Here is a 23,457-nt window from a genome sequence, read left to right on the forward strand (position 1 = left end):
GACCACTGAGACACACTGGCCAGGGTAGTGTTAGTTACTTTTTGAATGTTTGGTAAAATTCACCTGTAAAGCCATCTGGTCTAGGACTTTCGTTTTTTGGAACATTTTTTTTTTTAGTACTCCTTCAATTCACTTGTTGTAGTCTTTCTATCCAGGTTTTCTGATTCTTCCCAATTCAGTTTTGGAAGGTAGTATGTTTCTAGGAATCTTTCCATTTCTTCCATATTCTCTAATTTCTTGGCATATAATTGTTTGTAATATTTTCTTACAATCCTTTGTATTTCTTTGGTGTCAGTTGTTACTTCTCCTCTTTCATTTCTGATTTTATTTATTTTAGATCTTTCATGAGGAGGAGGCACCAGTCATGTTCATAGGAATGTGGGGAAAATGACCCCCACCCCTGTGCCTCACAACTCAGTCACTGACACTCCCCGAGTCTTGCCCATACCACTATACCCTGACCCAGGCACCTGATTTCTTAGCTGGGTGCAAGCTCCATAGGGTGGTGTGAGAGGGAGTCCAGAGGGCGGGACTATTCCATACCCCCAGGATGATGTGGTAGGCAGGGGAGTGCTCCACTCAAAAGAGATGGTGACTGCAGTGTGGGAAATTAACTCAGCACAGTGATCCTTATGGCTGTCCCTTCAGCTCTCGCCCTATAGCTACAAACCCCAGTCACTCCTCAGGCAATTCTAATCTATTCCTCCCTTCCTCCTCCAGAGCTCAGGGTGAGTGGCTACAAACGAGATTTTTGTGTGTGGGCCCTTTAAGAGGGTGTTTGTGTCTCTAGTGTACTCCTTTCTTTCCCTGGGGGGACAGTCTCCTCTGATTTTCACAGCCAGATGTTACGTGGGCACCTCTTCCTGGTTCTGGTGCTCTGGGCTGGGTAGCGCAGCTTGGGGTTGAGACCCTACACTTCTTGGAGAATCTTTGCAGTTAATATATCCTTCCTGAATGTCAGCCAACACCCATGAGAGCGGGGCCAGCCCTTCTCACATTTCTGCCCTTCCTACCAGTCTCTATGTGTCGTCTTCTGTAAATCCTTGGTTATGAGACTCCTGTTCAGCTAGTCTTTAGTTGGTTCTTCAGGTTGGTTGTTCTATAATTTAGTTGTAATTCCAGTTTGCTTCTGGAAGGAAGTGATTGTAGCTTCCACCTACTCCACTGCCATCTTGGATCCTCCAAAACTGGTATCTTAATCCTCGTATTCTGGCTCCAGTATCTGTCCTCTTAATCACTATCGTGTCTTTCACACCCCATAAGTAACTTATCTGTGCCCTTCTTTTTTTGCATGGTGTCACATTTCCTACTCCCCTAAAGGAGCCAATATCTTCCTGACCTTTTCTTTTCCTTATTATTAAAAACTACTCTCAGAAAAGAAGCTAATACATATGCTCATTCATTCATTTACATCAAGGAATAAATGACTGATATAGTTTAATATAAAATAATACTGTGCCAGGATTGAGATTATTTTAGAGGCATGGGGAATGTTAAGGGGACATAAAACCTTAACCCAAAACCTTGTTGAAATTTAAAGTATATATGAGCATGGGAGAAAAAGTTAATTGGGTGCATGACATTCTGTGCCCTCAAATTATACCATTATTTAGCAGGCCCAAGCCTTGTGGGAATTCTTCTGGCAGAAATGAGGTAGGAACATAAAACTGGGAATGGAAAGAATAAGAGATACATCTTTATTATATTGATTCAGTGATTTTAGAAATATCCTATTATTTCCCTAAATCATTATCTGGTGAAGAGTTCTGATATAACCCCAAGAGACACAGACCCCAGGGCAAAGCTTTAACTTGGACTGTCATAGAGGAAAAGAGATAATCCCTTTCTAGGGTTTAAGTGTTTATGCATTTACATATGAATCAAGGTAGAGCCAAGGATTGGTTTTTGTTCCTTTATTTTCTGCAGAAATAAAACCCTCTCAGGTGAGTCTATGCTCTACGAATCCCTTGACACACATAACCTAATTACTAAACTTCTAAGGCACACCAAAAAATATATTTTTTGCCTATTTGACAAAAAAAAGAGATAGGTATAATTTTGATTCATTTAAACACCAGACAGCTATTGTGGTGTTGGCTTGTTTCATTTTTTTATTTGATAATCTAAGGGAAAAGAGTTCAGTGCCCCTGACAAAATAGTCAGGTATTGCATGTTTTAAAAAATTCGCGTGGCACACCAGTTGAAAGAATTGCTACCCTAAAGTTATTTTTTTATACCTCTCTTCTTATTCCACATCAGTCATCAAGCTCTTTCATTTCTTTCTTTACAAGGTGTTTCTCATATATTTCTATCTAGTTTAGTTTAATGAACACTATTGAATGTCTGCTTTATGCCAGATACTGTGCTCTGGGCATATAATTACTTCTACCTTAAATTTCTAATTTTCTAGGAGAGAATATAGCATGATTCAAGCAATCATAGAAGTGTGTTTCAATACAGTAGCAGTATACAAGAGAGAATTACTTTGTTAGGGAAAGCAGAAAGACTTGCAAAGGATATGATGCTTTGAATAGTGTTTTTAAGGATAGACAGGAGTTCTTCAGAATAATGGCAGGGAAGCAACATATTCTACCTAGAGGGCGAAGCATACACAAAGACATGGAAGCATAACACAGTGTGGCCTGGCAGCCACAGGTAGTATTGCTATAGAATAGATGAAGTTTGAGTCAGGGGTGGTGAAAATGATGTTTTTGCTTTTTTCACTCTCAAGAGCTTCATATGCCTAGAGTATCAACTTGTTTTTCTCCATGTCTGTGATTATTGAAAGCCTAGTCTTTTTTCAGTACTCTGCTGAGTCTTACATATATACAGTCCTTTAGACTTTACCCACTGTTATCTTGACACCTAAGCACTTGTGTACAGTATGTGTATTCAATCCTCAACCCTCCACGATAGGAAGTGGTATCTTAGTATAGTAGAAGGAGGAATGAGAACTTTCACTTGTATCTGCATGTGTCGTCATCAGATCTGCATGTAATAATTTTGAAAAAATATTGGAGGTGAAGGACTAATATGAAAATAGTGTTAGTACAATAATACAGTTTATTATACCAGATAATTTAATTCAGTTAAACAAGTGTCTTTTTCTGCTCTCTGTTCATGTAATAGCACTATACTGAGAAAATACACAATGGAAGAAACCAGGAAGAGAACACGTCCATTTCTGAGAGAAAATACTTAAATTTATACTCATGCAATGTCTGGCTTTAATCAGCTCTCTAAGAGAAACATTATAGAGAAGTGTTTATGTAGTTTCTTCTGTTCATCATAAAATTTGAAGGCATAAACAAAGGAAAACTAGTTGTCAAAGAATATACTGCTTTAAAATGAAGTTATGTGGGAAATAACATCAAAGCAAACTGACTTTTATGTTAATTTACTTGTAACTTCTTTTTTAAGGATGCTGGGCAGTTTTATGCTAAATATAAGGAAACAAGATTGAAGGAAAAGGAAGAGGCATTGACTAGAGCTGAACTTGAAACACTTCAAAGTGAGTTTTAAACATTGTCTTACTGTGTTAACAAAATCATATAAACCTGATTATTTAAATTTGGATTTTCACCTTAAATTCAGTAGTAATTAAATTTTCTATGCTTTCTTTGCCACTCTCTAAATAGAGTTACTTGTCCTTTTTTTTTTTGTTTGTTTTTATTGATTTTTAGAGAGCAAGGAAGGGAGGGGGATAGAGAGATATAAACATCAATGAGAGAGAAACATCATTGATCGGCTGCCCCCTGCATACCCCCTACTGGGGATTGAGCCCCAAACCCGGGCATATGCCCTGGCTGGGAACCGAGCTGGTGACCTCTTGGTTCTTGGGTTGACACTCAACCACTGAGCCACACCAGCCGGGCGAGCTACTTGTTCTTAATGTATTATATGTGAAAAGTACTATATTAGTAATTACTGAGCCATTCACAGTTTAATTTAATATCAGCAGGAGAGATAAAATCAACATGGGGTCATATAGTTCCTCAAGTCTGGGAGGCATCCAAAATCTAGAAAATCCTAAAATACTTCATTGTGCCAGGTCTATCCAGTTAATCACCCAACTTTCTGTATTGAAGTACTTAAGTGGGAAATCTGTAAAATCAATGACATTTGTTTTGAAAGTTTTGTTCCATTATATTACTGTTATATAATATGAAAAACCTTGACTACATTATCAGTTTGTTGAAGTCTTCCATTGAACACTAAAGATAGTTATGCTGATTTTAGGAGAAGTGGAACATAAAGGCATTTTCCTCAACTCTGGTTTTTTTGTCTGATTGTTGAAATAGTTCCAATTAAATTAAATAAATCAATGAATAAATGAAACTAAATGTAATTTTTATGTCATTGTTAAGCAAAATTGTTACGTAAAAATTTCTAAGCCTTTTAAGACCAGTCAAATTGTGCCTTTACATTCCTTTATTTTTGTCCAGAGCTTTTAACAATACTTAGCATTAATTTATTTATTAATTTTGTTTACCATCTAGTTTCCCCAATAGAATGTAAGTTTCATGAGGGTAGGGGTTATTGTTTCTATCAAAGTACCTTAAAAGACTCTGACACATAGTAGGTGCTCAGTAAATTCTTGTGAACTGAATTCATGGAGTTAAAATCTCTATTCTTTTAAAAATTCCAGAGTGAGTATTTTTGGTCCAGACTTCATTCCCTCCTCTGACCTGGATTCCTAGAGAAGTGCGTGTTGTACATGGTACCAGTCTGGGTACAGAAGACAGTGCAAAGATAATACCTGGTCACTTTGCACCTATAAATGAATATATGTGACAGCATGCATAGTTTTATGAAATAATTTTTGTGCTTTTGAGGGTCTGCAGTAAATTTTTCTGCAGCATATAGTAGTAAGTTAGCCAAATCAACCTGAAGAAGAGCAGCTGTGGTATTAGTATACCACACATTCAATATACAGAAAAATTGGTGTTAGCTTTTTCCCTTCACGTACTGAAAGTCCTAGCTTTCTGCGTTCACCCTGACACCAGACCATGGTTTAAGAAGAGATAAGAATTATGTTCTCTTCAAACCCAGAAGTGCATTGCTACTACCTAATTGTGTGGCTTTGAGGATTTTAGTTTCCTGACTGTCAAAAAAAAATATGTTGGACTAGGTGATCCCAGTATTAGTTTTCTATTGCTGCTCTAACAAGTGGCCACAAATTAAGTGGCTTAAACACAAATTTATTATCTTAGAGTTGTGTGGGTCAGGAGTCTAACATGGATCTCACTTCTGAAAAATCAAGATTTATCAAGCAGGGTACACTCTTTTTCTAGCTTCTAGAGACCTCCCACATTCCTTGGATCCTGGCCCCCTTCCTCCATCTGCAAAGCCAACAATGTTTCATCTCTTTTACTGTTCTGGTGTCACTTCTCTGTCTGAACATAATTGGGAAGGGTTCTGTTCTTTTAAGGACCCCTGTGATTAGATTAGGTCACCTTGGAAAATTCAGGATAATCTCCCTTCTCAAGGTGTTCAGTCGTAATCACATCAGCAAAGTTCCTTTTCCCTTGTAAAGTAAAATATTCCCAGCTTCTGGGGATTAGAATATGGTCGGTCATATTTAAGGGGCCTTCCCCCCCCCCCCCCATCAGAATCCTTCAGATGTCTGGGAATCTTTAGCACAAGGACTGGCTTTTTTTAAATCTTTGTGTCTGCAGAATTAAATATAATGTCCTGGCACATAGTGAATGTTTAGCAAATGGATGAATGAATGAATGTATGAATTAATGTAATGCTATGAATACTAATAAGTGTCATGTGAGCATCTATTCTACACAGAACACAGCTTCAAGAGCATGTGATTTAATTGAAAAGTTTAACAGTTACAAGTACAAAATAATATTCAAATCAACTGTATAATTGTTTAAAGCAGACTTCTGTTAAGAGGAAAAAGTTTAGGATGATAGAGGATTACGTATTAAGATTGACTGATGTGTGTGTTGGGGAGTAAGGGTGGACAAACGATTATTACTGTCATGTTAAACCTAGGATTGAAATAGAAGCTGATATTATAACAGTTGTTGAAATAGTTTCAATCAAATTGAATAAATCAATGAATAAATGAAATTAAATGTAATTTTTATATAATTGTTATTAAGTAAAATTGTTTCTTAAAAATTTTCTAAGCCTTTTAAGAATAGTCAAAAGGAGGGAGGAAATCACATTTTCTACAAGGAAAGAGAAAAATATTAAACTAATCCTTTGAGATATAATTGGCATATAACATTAGTTTTATGTGTATCACATAACGATTTTATATATATATGTGTGTGTGTGTATATATATATATTGCAAAGTGATCACTACAATAAGTAGTTAATATCCACCATATTGTAACTCATAGTTACAAATGCTTTTTCTTGTGATGAGAACCTTTAAAACTTACTCTCTTAGCAACTTTAAAATATATAATACAGTATTTATTAGCAGTAGTCATCATGCTATTCATTATATCCCCAGAACTTACTTATTTTATAACACACAGCTTATTTTTATGTAGTTTTTGTAACAAGCCACTTATTTTGTCATATGTGAATTCTCTCATAATTGTGGATTAAGTATGCACACTAAAATAACTTTGAAAAAAGGACTTAAACATAAAGTATTTATCATAATACAGAAACTTCCTTTTGAATTTTGTGACCACTTTTCCAAATTTATTCAAATATTTTTATTATAAGAGTTTGGTAGCAATTCTCAGATTTAATAACTGTCTCTTATTTTTTTTTATTTTTTAATAATAAAAATTATGTAAAACACAAATTTTAAAATCTGAACACACCTGTGTACCAGTAAAAATGTATAATAGTTTTCTAAAAAGTTTGAAAATTCATCACTAGTTTATCATTTCTGAAATTCAGAATGGAAGTACTAACTACTGGAAAGCATATTAAAAACAATACTCATGCTAGGCGCTGAGTAATAAGACTTCTGTCACATGTTTTTGATATTGGTATATTTAGAAAAGGTGATGGTATCAACATTAAGAATGTTAAAATACAGTCACATTATTGTTAATAATGTCAGAAACTGTCATGTATTTTTTAATGTAGTCTCTAATGATTACATGCAAAGGATCTTTTAATTAGTTTTGTTAACTTCATTACAGTGTTCTGCATTGTATACTTTAGAATTATTACATAAAGGCCCCAAATCCCCCAATGTGCATTTCATTTGCCCCTATCCTTCTTCATTTTAAAGAGCATCATTGGAATACTGAGTTCATAATAACACTTCCATCTGCTTAATTGAGTAAATGCATCTCATGCAGATTAACAGTAGCTATTTTATGCTGCCTGTTTTTCATGACCTAATTGCTAATTTGCCCTCAAGTCTATCTGTTTTACTGCTGAGAGTGTGCAGTATCCTCTGAGGGCTACCCTAGAACTGCATTGAGTAGGGTGTGGTGATCTTATGAAAATGATATTTTAGAGGGGGATATTTGAAAGGGGTAATTTCTTAAAAATAAATATTCTTTTGGGAAGTTTTCATGCAAAAAATTTGATATCCATTTGGAAAGTTTTTGACATTTCTTTATTACAAACTTTTAATCAGCTTTATGTTTTAGGTTTAAACAAGTTGAAAATTTATAAATATAAGACTTTTTCAGTGTTAATAATACTTTTATGCATTTTCTAATTATATGAGTTTATTCTAAACCAAAAATTGTGAATTTGAAGTACTGTTCTGAAACACTCCATATCATGAATGGGAAAAAATTCATTTGAGTTATTTTAAAAGAAATTGATTATAAAGGATTTCAAGATGATGATGGAGTAGTTGGAAGCTACACTCACCTCATCCCAGGACCACACTGGAATTACCACTAACTTAAAGAACAATCATCCTGAATAAACAACTGAAGACTAGCTGAAGAGGGGTCCTATAACCAAGGATTTACAGAAGAAGCCACATTAAGCCTGGTAGGAAGGGCAGATGCAAGAAGGGCTGACTCCACTCTCACAGGCGATGGCTGAGGTTCTGGAGGGGTATCTCAGCTGTAGGGGATTTCCCCTGAGAACTGTGGACCTAAACCCCAAGCTTGTCTCCCAAGCCCAGAGCACCAGAACCAGGAAGAGGTGCCCACATAACATCTGGCTCTGAAAAGCAGCATGGTTTCTGTGCTCCAGGGAGAGATGCAACTGTGCTTAAGACACAGGCACCCTATTAAAGGGCCAATGCACAAAATTTCATTCACATTCACTCAACCTAGACTCTGGTGGAGGGAAGATGGAGTGGACTAGAATCATGTGAGGAGATTCGGGTTTGTGGCTCTGGGGAGAGACCTGGGGGGCCAGCTACCAGGATATCTGTGCTAAGTCACTCTAAAACACTGCAGACACCATCTTTCTTGTGTGAAGCACTCCCCTCTGTGTGGCATCAGCCTGGGGGAAATCAGTTGCCCCACCCTCTGGACTCCCTCTTGCTCTAACCTGCAGAGCTTAAGCCCTATTGAGGAGTCAGCTGCCTTGGCCAGGCTATAGAGGCCTGGGCAGACTCCGGCTGTCAGTGGCTGAGTGTAGGGCTTGGGAGCAGGGACCATTCCCACCACTTTCCTGTGAACCTGATCTCTTTTTTTTTTTTTTTTTTTTTAAATGTATCTTTATTGATTTCAGAGAGAGGAAAGGAAAGGGAGAGAGAGACAGACAGAAACATCAATGATGAGAGAGTCATTGATCGAGCCTGCAACCCGGGCATGTGCCCTGACTGGGAATCGAACCCCGATCGCCTGGATCCTAGGTCGATGCTCAACCACTGAGCCACTCCCAGCCAGGCTGAACCTAATCTCATGGGAGCTCTGATAGAACCATCCTCCTGGCTTCCAGCAAACCCACCCTCTGGGCTCTGGAGGTCCCACCCACAATCCCCTAGTGGCTCCATTCTGCTGAAGTCAGGGAAAAATCTAGGACAGACTGAGTCATGTGGTTCTTGGATGGGGATCACATCTACCACCTTCCATGAAGCCTAATCAGCACCTCCCCCTCATGGGAGATCCACTAGCCCCATCCTCCTGACTCTGCCAGATGCTCTTTCAGTGACTGAGTCTAACAGGCTGTAGGTGGAGGCAGCCAGAGGTGAACATTGAAGTGCCTTGGGATTTTGCTGACCTTCCCCTGGTCTGGTGCTGGTAAAAGCCAGCTTTGGTGCACAGCTTCCCATGCACACCCAAGCCCAGCAGAGGCAGCAACAAACTGAGTCGCTTGTAGCTCCAAATAGGTTTCCAAGGGCCAGGCACAGACAGCATCTGACATAGGCCTGCACCAGAGACCCTGCCAAGAATCCCAGAACCAGAACACCCAGTATCCAGATTCAGACAGAGTAGAATCCCATAAGCTTCAAAAACAACACATCCGAAGGGAGATCTCGGCAGAAACCAAACCATATTGGGGAAATTTCACTTTGTATGATCAGTACTTGTATAGGAACTTGCACACTGTCGTCAGGGTTGAGTTTCATAGCCATCCTAAGGGTTGATCCCATGCACAAATACACCAATAGCAAACAAGACTCAATTACAACAGGAGGGCTCATATAACCCACACAAAGGACATTCCTTGAGCACCCTGCTTGGGTGATCAAAGAGACTACGCCACTCAGTCCCACAGGACATCTACTAAATGAGGCCACCCCACAAAGATTGAAAGTCATAGCAGATCTATCTAATACATAGACACAAACACAGGCAGCCAAAATAGGGTGACAAAGAAACAGGCCCCAAATGAAAGAACAGGAGAACTCTCCAGAAAAAGAGCTAAATTAAATGCAAGCAAGCAGTTTATTAGATATAGAGTTCAAACTTATGGTTAAAATGATGCTCAAGGAACTTAGTGAAAACTTCAACAGCTTGAAAAAGAACATAGAAACCATAAAAAGGGACCACTCAGGAATGAAGACTACACTAGAAGAAATAAACAGTAGGTTGGACGAAGCAAAGGATTAAATCAACAATTTGGAAGACAAGGTAGCAGAAAACACCCAATCAGAGCAGCAAAATGAAAAAAGAATTTTTAGAAATCAGGATATTTGGGACAACCTAAAGCATAATAACATTTGCATCACAGGGGGACAAGAAGGAAAAGAGAGTGAGCAAGGGATCAAGAACCTATTTGAAGAAATAAATTACTGAAAACTTCAACTTGGTGAAGAAAAAAGACACACAAGTTCAGGAAGCACAGAGTCCCAAACATGATGAATCCAAAGAGGCCCATACCAAGACACATAATTAAATAGCAAAGGTTAAAGACGGAGAGAATTTTAAAAGCAGCAAGAGAAAGACGATTACCTACAAGGGAGCTCCTATTAGACTGTCAGGTGATTTTTCAACAAAAACATTTCAAGCCAGAAGGGATTGGCCTGAAATATTCAAAGTGATAAAAACCAAGGATCTACAACCAAGACTCCTTTATCCAGCAAGGCTATCATTTAAAATTGAACGAGAAAGAAAAAGCTAAAGAAGTTATCACCAAACCAGTAGTAAGAGAATGTTAAAGAGTCTTCTTTAAGAAGAAGAAGAGGAAAAACAAAACAAGAAAAATACAGGAACATAGTTAAAAGAATAAAATGGCAATAAATATATACCTATTAATAATCAGTTTAAATGTAAATGGCTTAAATGCTCCAATCAAAAGACATTAGGTAGCTGAATGGATAAGAAAACAATAATCATCAGAGAAATGAAAATTAAAACCACAGTGAGATATCACCTCACACCTGTCAGAATGGCTGCCATCAATAGATCAACAAACAAGTGTTGTCTAGGGTGTGGAGAAAAGGGAACCTTTGTGCACTCACTATTGATGGGAATGCAGATTGGTGCAGCCACTGTGGAAAGCGGTATGGAGTTAGCTCAAAAAATAAAAAGCGAAACTGCCTTTTATCCTAGCAATTCCACTTCTGGGAATACATCCAAATAATCCCGAAACAGTAATTTGAAAAAATATATGAACGCCTATTTCATTGCAGTGTTGTTTACAGTATCCAAGATTTGGAAGTAGCCCAAGTGTTCATCAGTAGATGAGTAGACAAAAAAAGCTGTGCTACAGTTCCCTCCATGCTGTCCCAAAGGGTTAGAGATCCTCCTTTTTTACAGCTGCATAGTATTACATGGTGTAAATGTACCATAGCTTTTTTATACTCATCTACTGATGGGCACTTGGGGTGGGGCAGATGCAGGGTGGAGGGGATCAATTGGGGGAAAAGGGAATATCTGTAATACTTTCAATAATAAAGATAAATTTTTAAAGATAAAATAAAGCTATGCTGCATTTGCACAATGGAATACAACTCGGTCATAAAAAGAAGGAAATCTCACTTTTTGCAACAGCATGGATCAGCCTGGAGAGTATTATGCTATGTGAAATAAGGCAGTCAGAAAAAGATGAGTACCATATGATTTCACTTATATGTGGAATCTAATAACAGAATAAACAAACAAAATAGGAATAGACTCATAGAGACAGAACAGACTGACAGCTGTGGAGGGGAAGGGGTTTAAGCACCGGGTGAAAAAGGTGAAGGGAGTCCTGGCCAGGTGGCTCAGTTGGTTGGAGCATCATCCTGTACACCAAAAGGTTGGGGGTTCACCTCCCTGTCAGGGTACATAACTTGGTTGGGCATTGGACCCCCACTGGAAGGCATATTGGAGGCAAACAATTGATATTTTTCTCTCACACCAGTGTTTCTCTCTCTCCCTTCCTCTCTAAAATCCATAAAAACATATCCTCAGGTGAGGATTAAAAAAATGAAGAAAAAAGAAAAAGGTGAAGGGATTAAGCAAAGAAAAAAAATCCCCATAGACACAGGCAGCAATATGGTGATTACAAGAGGGAAAGGGCGTGGGGGGGAGTTAGAAGAGGTTGCAAACGGATAAATGGTGATGGAAGGAAAATTGACTTGGTATGGTGAGCACACAATATATTATATAGATATAGAATATGTAGAATTTTGTACCTGAAACCTATATAATTTTATTAACCAATGTCACCCCAATAAATTCCATAAAAAATAAAAAAGGAAATTGATTATAAAGGTTAAAATTTGAATAGACCAAAGGGGAGAGGAAAGATAGAAATAAAATTTAGTATTTCCCTTACCTTTTTTCTCTTTACCTTATATGATTTTAGAACAAAGACAGAATCAAAAAATCAAAACTCTACTGCCAAGTACTCCTTTTATATCTGCAGAAATTGTAATTCCAGACATGAATTAAGTTTTCTTTTTGTTCTGTGGTCCCTGTTGCGTGCCCAGTGGTGGACCTAAGTAGGGGTCCCAAACGGACAGTGAGAAGGTAGGGGACAAACCTACTTCTTTAGGGTGTCAGAATGGGAAAACATTCACCTTATCTAAGGTAAGGGAAGACTTAATTTTCTGGAAAACTCAGGTTCGTGAGAAAAGGAGATACTGGTGTTGATTGTAAGTTGACTCAAGGGTTGGTGAGAAAAAGACAATGGAATTAGGGCAGAGATAGTCTCAATTCAAGTTAGAACATTTTTCCACTGGTAATATATGATGCTCATGGATGGGAGAGCACTGTCTGAGGTAACTTATGAAAAGGCATATAACCAGTCACTAGTCCCAGTACATTTGGAAACATGACCAAATAGAAACTCTGTATCTGATAAATTATATTTGTAAGAAAACCTAAAGGGAGCCCTAGTCAAAAGACTTTACAGGATGGGGCAAAAATAATTTTACAGTCTGTATGGAAAATAATACCATAATTAATAATAATACAAGAATAAACTCTGTAAACCTACTTTTGCCCCATCCTGTATATATAGGCAAAGAATATCTATTTGATCTAATAACAATGGAATGTGAATTTTAAAAACATATAGCTCAAATGTAAATTTACAATTTCCTCAGTATTTCAAATCATAATGTTGTGTATGCTTAAGTATACTACAGTATGCATTTTCTCAAATGATTCAAAAAGGTTTTTATCAATTGGATATATAAACCTTTATGGCTATAGATTACTCAAACTTCAATTAAAATTTTAGTTATCAACTTGGAACTGTACCTATTTAATATGATACTTTATATAAAATAATATATCAGTTTATAAGCTCCATGCTCCAGGTATTTTTTCTTTACTTATTTATAGCTGTAACCTCAGATACTAGAACAGTGCCAAGCACATGGTTGGTACTCAGGCTATATCTGTTGAATGAATTAATGAATTTAGAAGTACCATATTGTTATTTTCTACTTCATACTTCTTAAAGCAGCTTATTAAAACTCTTCAACATTTTTTATGAGGATTTTTGTCATCGATAAAACTACTTTTTGCCAAAGCGGCTTTGGGTCAGTGGTTAGATTGTCAGCCCGTGGACTTGAAGGGTCCTGGGTTTGGTTCTGGCCAGGGGCATGTACCTCAGTTGCAGGCTCAATCCCTGGCCCCAGTTGGGAGATGTGCAGGAGGCAACCAATAGATGTGTCTCTCTCACGTCTATGTTTCTCTCTCTCTCTCCCCCTCTCCCTCCCTCTCTCTCAAATCAATAAATATATATATATATATATTTTTTTTTAAACACTACTTTTTAACTGATCATCACAGCTTATTTATTCAACAGAGTATATCATCTTTATTTCCATGTATGATGCTGTCACTGGAAATTTTATCCCAAGTCACAAGTAATATTCATGTAATATTAGGATTTTCCCCCCTTCTTTCATGATTGCTATAGTAAAACTATTGTATTGCTTTTCCCCCCAATATTTTTTATTATGATAAAGTACACATAACTTAAAATTTACTCTTAATCATTTGTAAGTGTAGAGTTAAGTGGTATTAAGTATATTCATAATGTTTTGCAACGATAAACCCCATCCATCTCCCATAGCTCATTTCATCCTGAAAAACTGAGACTTTTTACACATTAAGCAATAACTCTCCATTCTCAACTCTACCCACCCCCTGGTAACCACCATTTTACTTTCTGCCTCTATGATTTTGACTATATATCCCATGTAATGTCCTCAAGGTTCATCCATGTTTGGCATAAGAGAATTTCCTTCCTGTTTAAGGCTGAATAATATTCCATTGTGTGTGTTTACCACATTTTATCTATTCATCTTTCAGTGGGCACTTGAGTTGCTTCTACTTTATAGTGAATAATTTATTGTGAATAATACATGGGTATACAAATATCTCTTTGGGAGTCCCTGTTTTCAGTTCTTTTGGGTATATACCCAGAGTAGAATTGCTGGATCATATGGTAATTCTATTTTTAATTTTTTGAGGAACTGCCATACCATTTTTCATAGCACTGTACCATTTCACATTTCCATTAACAGTGTACAGAGGTTCCAGTTTCTCCACATTCTTGTCAACATTTGTTATTTTCTGTTTGGAGTTTTTTTTTTGGGGGGGGGGTGTTATGTTTTTGTTGTAGCCATCTAAATGGGTGTTTCTTCGGAGAAAAATCTATTCGAGTCCTATATAGATTTTTTGAACCAGATTGTTTTTTGTAATTGAGTTTTGGGAGTTCTCTATATAGTTTGCATATTATTCCTAATGGTTTGCAAATATTTTCTCCCATTCTATGTATTGCCTTTTTACTCTGTTGATAACTGTCTTTTGAGGCACGAAATTTTTTTATTTTCATGGTCTAATTTATTTTTTCTTTTGTGCCTGTGCCTTTGATGTCATATCAGAGAAATCATTGTTAAATCTAATGTCATGAATCTTTTGCCCTGTATTTTCTTCAAAGACTTTTCTGATTATAAGTCTTACATTTAGATCTTGGTCCTTTTTGAGTTAATTTTTGTATATGATGTTGTTTAAGGGTCCAACTTCATTGCTTTGCATGTGGTATCTAGTTTACCCAGCCCTGGCCAGTATGGCTTAGTTGTTTGGAGAGTTGTCCTATACACTGATAGGTCATGGGTTCCATTCTTGGTCAGGGCACATACCTAGGTTGAGGGTTAGATCCCTCAGGGTGCATGCAGGAAGCAGCATCGATGTCTCTCTCTCCCTCTGCCTTCTTCTCTCTCTAAAATCAATAAAAAAGCATGAAAAAAATTTTAAGGAAAAAAAAAACCATAAAGGTGCTTATGTTGCTAAGAATATGAAAGAAACAATGATCACAGCAGTTGAAGAGGTAGACAAACTTGTTGATTTGGATAAACGAAAAGCAGTTAATCAGTGACAACATTTTGGAGGCAATGAAATGTGAAAAAGAAGAGATGCTGCACACTGAAAGACAGATACCCCTGGAACCAGTGCTGAAAGTGATTTAAGGCTACTAGGCGGTGGTTCAATAAATTTAAGAAAAGAAATGTTTGTTTATAGGTTAAACAGTAGATTAGACATGTACTGTATATAAGAAAGGTTAAAACGGAATCATTTGAGGGACTGGAATGAATTCAATTTATATTATTTCTGATGGGGAGAAATGATTTGGTTTTCAAACAAATGACTTCTCAAACAGCCTTCCAGAACCAGTTAAGTTTGAGAACTGAGGTTCCACTGTATTTCTAAGTTCTTTTTTCTGTCCCAGTGGTCTATATTTCTATCTCTCTGCCAACGTAACAATCTTAATTATTGCAGCTTTCCAGTAAGTCTGAAAATCAAGTAGAGTGATCCTTCCCACTTTCTTCTTTCTCAAAATGTTTTAGCTATTCTAGTTCCTTTGCCTTTTCATATAAATTTTAGAATAATCTTACTTATATCCAGACAAAAATTTTGTTGGAATTTTTATAGGAATTGTGAATTGACATATTTACTATGCTGAAAATATCTCTTCATGTATTTATATTTCATTGGTTTCTTCAGTGTTTTGTAGTTTTTAGCATACAAATCATGTATAAGTCTTGTTAGATTTACATCTAAGTTTCTTTTTTTTTTCCTCCAAGTGATTGTCCAAATATTCACTGCAAGTAAAGAAATCCAGTTGAATTTAACATGTAGATCTTGTATCCTGCAACCTTGTTGGACTTACTTACTAGTTCTAGTTTTTCTATGTAGAGTCCTTGGATTTTCTTTCTTTTTTTAAGTTTCTTTATCTTTATTGTTGAGAATATTACAGATGTCCCCTTTTTATCCCCACTGATCCCCTCCACCCCACATCCATCCCACCCCCAGGCTTTCCCCACACCATTGTCTGTGCCAATGGGTTATTCTTATAAACATATGAGTTCTTTGATTAATCTCTCGCCATCCACACCCCTCTCCCCGCCTTCCCTCTGAGATCCCTCAGTCTGTTCCATGCTTCTAAGTCTCTGGATCCACTTTGTTCATCAGTTTATTTTGTTTATTATATTTCACATATAAGTGAGATCATGTGGTACTTGTCTTCCTCTTACTGGCTTATTTCACTTAGCATAATACTTTCTGGTTCCCTCCATGCTGTGCCAAAGGATAAAAGATCCTTCCTCTTTACAGCTGCATAATATTCCAATGGAGTAAATGTGCCACAGCTTTTTTATCCACTCATCTACTAATGGCCACTTGGGCTGTTTCCAGATCTTAGCTATTGTAAATTGTGCTGCTATGAATATAGGGGTGCATAAGTTCTTTGTGATTGGTGTTTGGGGTTCCTTAGGATATATTCCTAGAAGTGGGATCATGGGTCAAATGGCAGGTCAATTTTTAATCTTTTGAGGAAACTCCATACTGCTTTCCACAGTGGCTGCACCAGTCTGCATTCCCACCAGCAGTGTACTAGGGCGCCCTTTTCTCCACACCCTCGCCAGCACTTGTAGTTCATTCATTTGTTGATGGAACCATTCTGACAGGTGTGAAGTGATACCTCATTGTGTTTTTAATTTGCATCTCTTTGATGATTAATGACTTATTTATTTATTTATTTTTGTTTAAAATATTACAGATGTCCCTTTTCTCCCCAATGACCCATTCCACCCCATCCCATCCCATCCTCCTCCCCAGTCCCTCTCCCCACCAAATAATGACAGTTTTGTTTCCTCCTTTCCAATTTGGATGCCTGTTATGTTTTCTTCTTGTCTGGTCACTGTGGCTAGGACTTCCAGTACTCTGCTGAATAAGAGTGGTAAAAGTGGAAACCCCTGTCTTGTTCCTGTTCTTAGGGGAAATGGTTTCATTTTATGCCCACTGAGTATGATGTTGGCTGTAGGTTTGTCATATATAGTCTTTGTTATGTTGAGGTATGATCCCTCTGTTCCCACTTTGCTGAGAGTTTTTATCAAAAATGGGTGTTGGATTTTATTGAATGCTTTTTTGCATCTATTGATATGATCATGTGATTTTTGTCTTTCAATTTGTTTATGTGATGTATCACATTTATTGATTTTTGAATATTGTACCAGCTTTGCATCCCTGGAATACATCCCACTTGGTCATGGTGTATGATCTTTTTAATATATTGCTGGATCTGATTTGCTAATATTTTGTTGAGGATTGTAGCATCTATGTTCATCAGGGATATTGGCCTGTAATTCTCTTTCTTTGTAGTGTCTTTATCTGGTTTTGGAATTAGGCTAATGCTCACCTCTTAAAAAGAGTTTGGAAATGTTCCTTTTGGATTTTTTGAAATAGTTTGAGGAGGGTAGGTGTTAATTCTTCTTTGAATATTTGGTAAAACTCCCCTGTGAAGCCATCCAGGCCAGTGAAGTCAGTGGAGTGTTAAAATCCCCTTGTATGACAGTATTGCTGTCAATCTCTCCCTTAAAGTCCTCTAAAATTTTTTTATAAATTCTTTCCATCCCTTCATTCTCATCCTGTGTGAGTCTTTTGTTCTGAGGTAGGTAATCTCTTGTAGACAGCATGTATTTGGGTCATGTTTTCTTATCCATTCAGCCACCCTGTATCTTTTTATTGGTACATTCAATCCATTTACATTTAAGGTTATTATTGAAAGATCCATTTTGTTTCTTTATACCTATGTTTCTCATACTCTTTATTTCTACTCCTAATTATAGCAGTTCCTTTAACATTTCCTGTAATGCTGGTTTTGTAGTGATAAAGTCTTTTAACCTTTTTTTTTGGTCTGGGAAGCTCTTTATTTCACCATCCAGCTTGATTGATAATCTTGCTGAATAGAATAGTTGTGGTTTCAGATCCTTGTTTTGCATTACCTTGAATACTTCATGCCATTCCCTTCTGTCCTGAAGAGTTTCTGATGAGAAGTCACCGGACAACCTTTGGGTTCTCGTCTGTAGGTAACAGATTGCTTTTCTCTAGCTTCCTTTAAGATTTTCTCTTTGTCTTGGATTCTTGGCATTTTAATTATGATGTGTCTGGGTTTGGGCCTCTTTGGATTCTTCTTGCTTGGGACTCTCTGTACCTCCAGAACTTGTGTGACTTTTTCCTTCACCAGCTTAGGGAAGTTTTCTGCCATTATTTTATCCAATAGGTTCTCTAACCCTTGCTTACTTTCAACCTCCTCTGGCACTCCTATAATACAAATATTGTTACATTTTATGCTGTCCCACAGCTCCCTTAGACAGACTCCTGTTTTTTCATTGTTTTTTGGTTTTGGGTCTCTGATTCATTTTTTTCTACCCTTTTAATTCACTGATCTGATCCTCAACTTCTTCTAATTTGCTATTTATTCCTTCTAATGTATTCTTTATTTCTGCTATGTCATTCTTCATTTTTGACTGGTCATTTTTCATAGTTTCCATATCTTTTTTTATGCTCTTGAGCATCCTTACAATCAGTATTCTGAACTCTGTATCTGAGAGATTGTTTCTCTCCATTTCATTTGGCTCTTTTTCTGGAGACCTCTTTTGTTCTTTCATTTGGGGCTTGTTTTTTAGTCTCCCTATTTTGGCTACTTTTTTGGGTTTGTTTTTTTTAATGTATCTTTATTGATTTCAGAGAGAGGAAAGGAGAGGGAGATAGAAACATCAATGATGAGTCATTGATCGGCTGCCTCCTGCATGCCCCCTGCATGCCCCCTGCTGGGGATGTGCCCTGACTGGGATTCGAACCCCGATCGCCTAGTATCTTAGGTGGACACTCAACCGCTGAGCCACGCCTTGCCGGACTGGATTTGTTTTTAAGTGTTAGGTAGATCTGCTAGGACTCTCAGTCTTTTTGGAGGGTCTCTGGTACAGGCCAATGTCAAACGCAGTTTGTGACTGGCCCTTAGTACCGTGTTTGGGGCTATCAACAACCCCAGGCTTGAGGTCTCCAGTGCTGGAGCTGGGTGTGTTTGGACAGGACCAAGATGCACACCAAAGTCTGCTTTTCTAGGGCCCAGATTCCATAACAGATCAAGCAAAGACTCAAAGCACCCAGAGGTTTGCCTCTGCCTGCAGACTGATTAATCTGATTCTCTTAATGAGCCTCAGGCTGTAGAATCTCCACAGGGTGGGGTGGCTTGTTGTTAGCAGTCTCTTAAGCCTCAAGCTGTAGAAACTCCTCTGGGCAGGGCTAGAGGCTCTCCAGCAGGGTGGGGCAATTGCTCGCCCCCTCAGGCAAAAGCCAAAAATTCACCTAGGAAAGATGTCCCCCACAGTTTGGGGGAATGACTCTCCCCAGACTCTCCCCACACAGCTCCAGTCCACTCCACTCCCCCTCCACCAAAGCCCAAGGTGAGTGGCTGCACAGGAAACTTTGTGCATTGGCTTTTTAAGAGGGTGCCTGCAGTTCCAGCTGCCTCTCCCTGGCAGACAGAAACCCTGCTGCTTTTCACAACCAGATGTTATGTGGGCACCTTTCTCAGTTCTGATGCTCTTGGCTGGGAAGCCCAGCCTGGGGTTTAGGCCCCAGTGGGAACCCCCCACAGCTGAAATCTCCCTCCTGGCCTTTAGCTGCTGCCTGGGAGCCCAGCCAGCCCTCTTTCGCCTCTGCACTTCCTGCCAATCTCGATGCTGTCTCCACTTTTCCTCCTTGGTTATGAGGGTACTCTCCAGCTCATCTCCAGTTGGTTTTCAGGATGGTTTTTCTGTGTTTTGGTTGTAAATCCAGATTGGTCCCAGGAGAGTGTCAGTGTAGCTTCCACTCAGTCCGCCGCTATCTTGGATCTCCGAGTCATTGGATTTTCTATGTAGATACTCATATCATATGACAATAGGGATAGTTTAATTTTTTCCTTTCCAATTTGTAAGTATTTTATTTCCTTTTGTGCCTAATTTACTAGCTATAACTTCCAGAACTGTGTTGAACAAGAATGAAGAGAGAGGGCATCCTTCTTTTGTTGCTTTGTTGTTCTGCTAAAAGCATTTAGTGTTCTACCATTAAGTTTGATGTTAGTGTAGGTTTTTTGTAGATCCTCAATATAAAGTTGACAATGTTTCCCTTTATTCCTAGTTTTCTGAGTTCTGTTTTTGTTTTTATCATGACTGGTTGTTGAATTTTGTTATTTGCATCAGTTTCTATTATCATGTGATATTTCTTCTACAGCTTGTTAATATAGAGGATTACATTGATTGAATTTTTAATATTGAACCAGGCTTGCATCACTGCAGTAAATACCACATGGTCATGGTGTATTTTTTTAATATATATTGTTCATATCCATTAGCTAATATTTTTGGGATTTTTCCATCTATATTCATGTGAGATAGTCTATAGTTTTACTGTCTTTGTATGATTTCAGTATAAACTCTTTAACATTTGGAATATTACACTAGCGAACTGTGTAAACCTGTATATCTCTTTTCTCAGAGTTTGTAAATTACAAAATGAATTTTCTTTATAGTTACCGGCTTTTCGAATACTTACCTATTTCATGCATCTATTTCATGGATGAGTTGGGGTAGTTTGTGTATTTCATGCAATTGGTCAATTTCATCTAAATTGTCAAATTTATGTGTGTAGGGCTTTTCCTAATATTTCAGTTATTGTCCTTTTGATATCTGCATGTCCTGTAGCAATTTCCCGTTTCATTGTTAATATTGGTAACTTTTGTCTCCTCGCTTTTTTCGTTGTCAGTTTTGCCAAATGTTTGTCAGTTTTATTGATCTTTTCAAACAACCATTTCCTTGTATCATTGATTTTTCTCTATTGCTTTTGTTTTCCATTTCACTGATTTTTGTTATCTTTATTATTTTGTTCCTTCTGCTTGTTTTGATCTTTTGAATTTTTTGTTTGTTTGTTTCTTGATGTGGAAGCTTAGATTATTGACTTAAGGCCTTTCATCTTTGTTGATGTAAGCTTTTAATATTATAAATTTCACTCTTAGTACCATTTTGGTGTGTCCCCCATGTTTTTACATATTGTATTACCATTTGATTCAGTTTGTCTTTTTTTTTCTTGAGACTTCCTCTTTATACATGAATTATTTAGAAATATGTTGTTTAATTTCCAAGTGTTTGAAGATTTTCCTATTATTTTTCTGTTATCGATTTCTAATTTGGTTCTGTTTTTATCAGAAAGCCCACCTGGTATGATTTCAGTTCATTTAAATTTGTTGAGGTGTGTTTTATGATATCAAGATATGGTCTTTTGTAGTATATATTATAGCCATTTGAAATGTGTATTCTGCTGTTATTGAATGGAGTATTGTATAAATACAAATTAGATCTAGTTGGTTGTTGATACAGCTGAGTTATTCTGTATCCTTCTTGATTTTCTGTTTGGATAGCCAATCAATTATTGAGAGAGGGATGTTGAAATCTTTGCCAGTAATTGTGAATTCGTCTATTTCTCTTTTTGCATCATGTATTTGGCAGCTCTGTTGTTTGGTGCATAACATACACATTTAGGTTTACTATGTTTTCTTGATGGATTGAGTTTTTTTTTTAATCATTATATAATGTTTCTATCCCTGATTATTTTCTTTGTTAGTAGTATGCTTATCTGATATTAGCATAGCCACTCCTGCTTTCTTTTGATTAATGTTTGTATATCTTTCTCAATCTTTTTACTTTCAAACACTCATATTGTTGTATCTGAAGTAAGTTTCTTGTAGATAGTATATACATCGGTCACAATATTTCATCCACTGTACCAATTTCTGTTTTAGTTGGACTATGTAGACCATTTGCATTTAATGTAATTACTGATATGTTAGGGCTTAAGTCTGCCATTTTAATTTTTGTTTTCTCTTTGTTCTCTTTTTCATTTCTCTGTTTTCTTTTTCCTGATTTTCTGTGGGTTATTGGAATATTTTTTTTAGAATTCCATTTGGATTTATTTATAATTTTGTTTAGTGTATCACTTTGTATAGCTTCTTTAGCGGGTGTTCTAGGTATTATGATATATATTCATAACTTATCCAATCTACTGGTGTCAACAGTTTACCATTTCAAGTGATGTGTAGAAACATTTCCTCCCTTTACATCCATTTACCTTTCCCACTTATAATTGTCTTACGTATTTTCTTTACATACATTGAATGTTATTTTAATTCAGCTGTCAAGCACAATTTAGAAAACTGAAGAAGAGGAAGAAAATCTATTGTGTTAACCCATATTTTTACTGTTTCTCTTATTTTTCTTCCTTTCTGTTGTAAAAATTTTTTTTCTTTTATGATTTCCTTTTTGTTTGGATAATTTCCTTTAGCCATTATTATTAGACAGGTCTGCTGGTAACAGATTTTCTTAGTTTTCCTTCATCTGCAGATGTCTTGGCTTTCCCTTTATTCCTGAAGGATATTTTCACTAGGTACAGAATTTTGAGATGACAGTTCTTTACTTTCAGCACCTGAAAATATGCCATTTCACTCTGGCTACATGTCTTTGGATGCAAAATCTATTGTCATTTGAATTTGCCTTGCCTCTACAGGTAAGGTCTCATTTCTCCCTTGCTACTTTTAAGATATTTTTCTTTTTTCTTATTTTTTCAGAGGTTTGATTCTCATTATCTGAGCGTGGATTTTTTTGTATTTATTTTGTCTGAGGTTCACTAAGCTTCTTCAATCTGTAGGTTTGTGGTGTTTGCCAGCTCTGGCAAATTTCAGGCATTATTTCTTTGAATACTCTCTTGGTCCTGCCCTCTTTTTCTCTTTCAGGAATTTTGTGACATGAATGTTAGGTCTTTTGTTATAGTCCCAAAAGTCCCTAACACTCTGATCATCTTTTTTTTTTTTTTTAATCTGCTTTCTCTGTTTTTCAGATTGGGCAATTTCTATTCTATAGTCAAATTCACTGATTTTTTTCCTCTGCTCCATTTTTCTGTTGAGTGCCTATTCATTTTCAAAATTTCAATTAATATACTTTTCATTTCTTACATTTCCATTTAGTTCTCTATGTCTTGTATTTTTTTGCTGTTGACTTTTTATTTCTTTATTTTAAGAATGTTTATTATTGCTTGTCAAAACATTTTTATATGGCTGTTTTAAACTCCTAGTCAGATCATTTGGGTATCTCTTTCATCTTGTTGGCATCTATTGATTATTTTTCATTCAAATTGAGATATTCTTGGTACTTGTGTTTTTTATTAAAACTTATACATTTGGGGTATTATAAGACTCTGGATCTTATTTAAATCTTTTATTTTACCTGATGTTCTCTGACAGAGCTCTAGTAGTGGAACGGCAGGGTTGCTGCCTTGTTTTGGTCAGG

At 36.9% G+C, this 23,457-nt stretch overlaps 1 protein-coding gene across 1 annotated transcript in view; it reads left to right on the forward strand.

Annotated features, from left to right (window-relative positions):
• Nucleotides 1-23,457, forward strand: part of DNAJC1 (DnaJ heat shock protein family (Hsp40) member C1) — a 195,827-nt gene that overhangs the window by 80,088 nt on the left and 92,282 nt on the right. Inside the window, exon 7 of the mRNA XM_081143295.1 lies at nucleotides 3,421-3,511. Coding sequence (XP_080999421.1) covers nucleotides 3,421-3,511 — 91 coding nt within the window. The remainder of the gene's footprint in view (nucleotides 1-3,420; nucleotides 3,512-23,457) is intronic.

This window comes from Miniopterus schreibersii (genome assembly GCF_964146895.1).
Source record: "Miniopterus schreibersii genome assembly, chromosome: 1".
Lineage (NCBI taxonomy): Eukaryota > Metazoa > Chordata > Mammalia > Chiroptera > Miniopteridae > Miniopterus > Miniopterus schreibersii.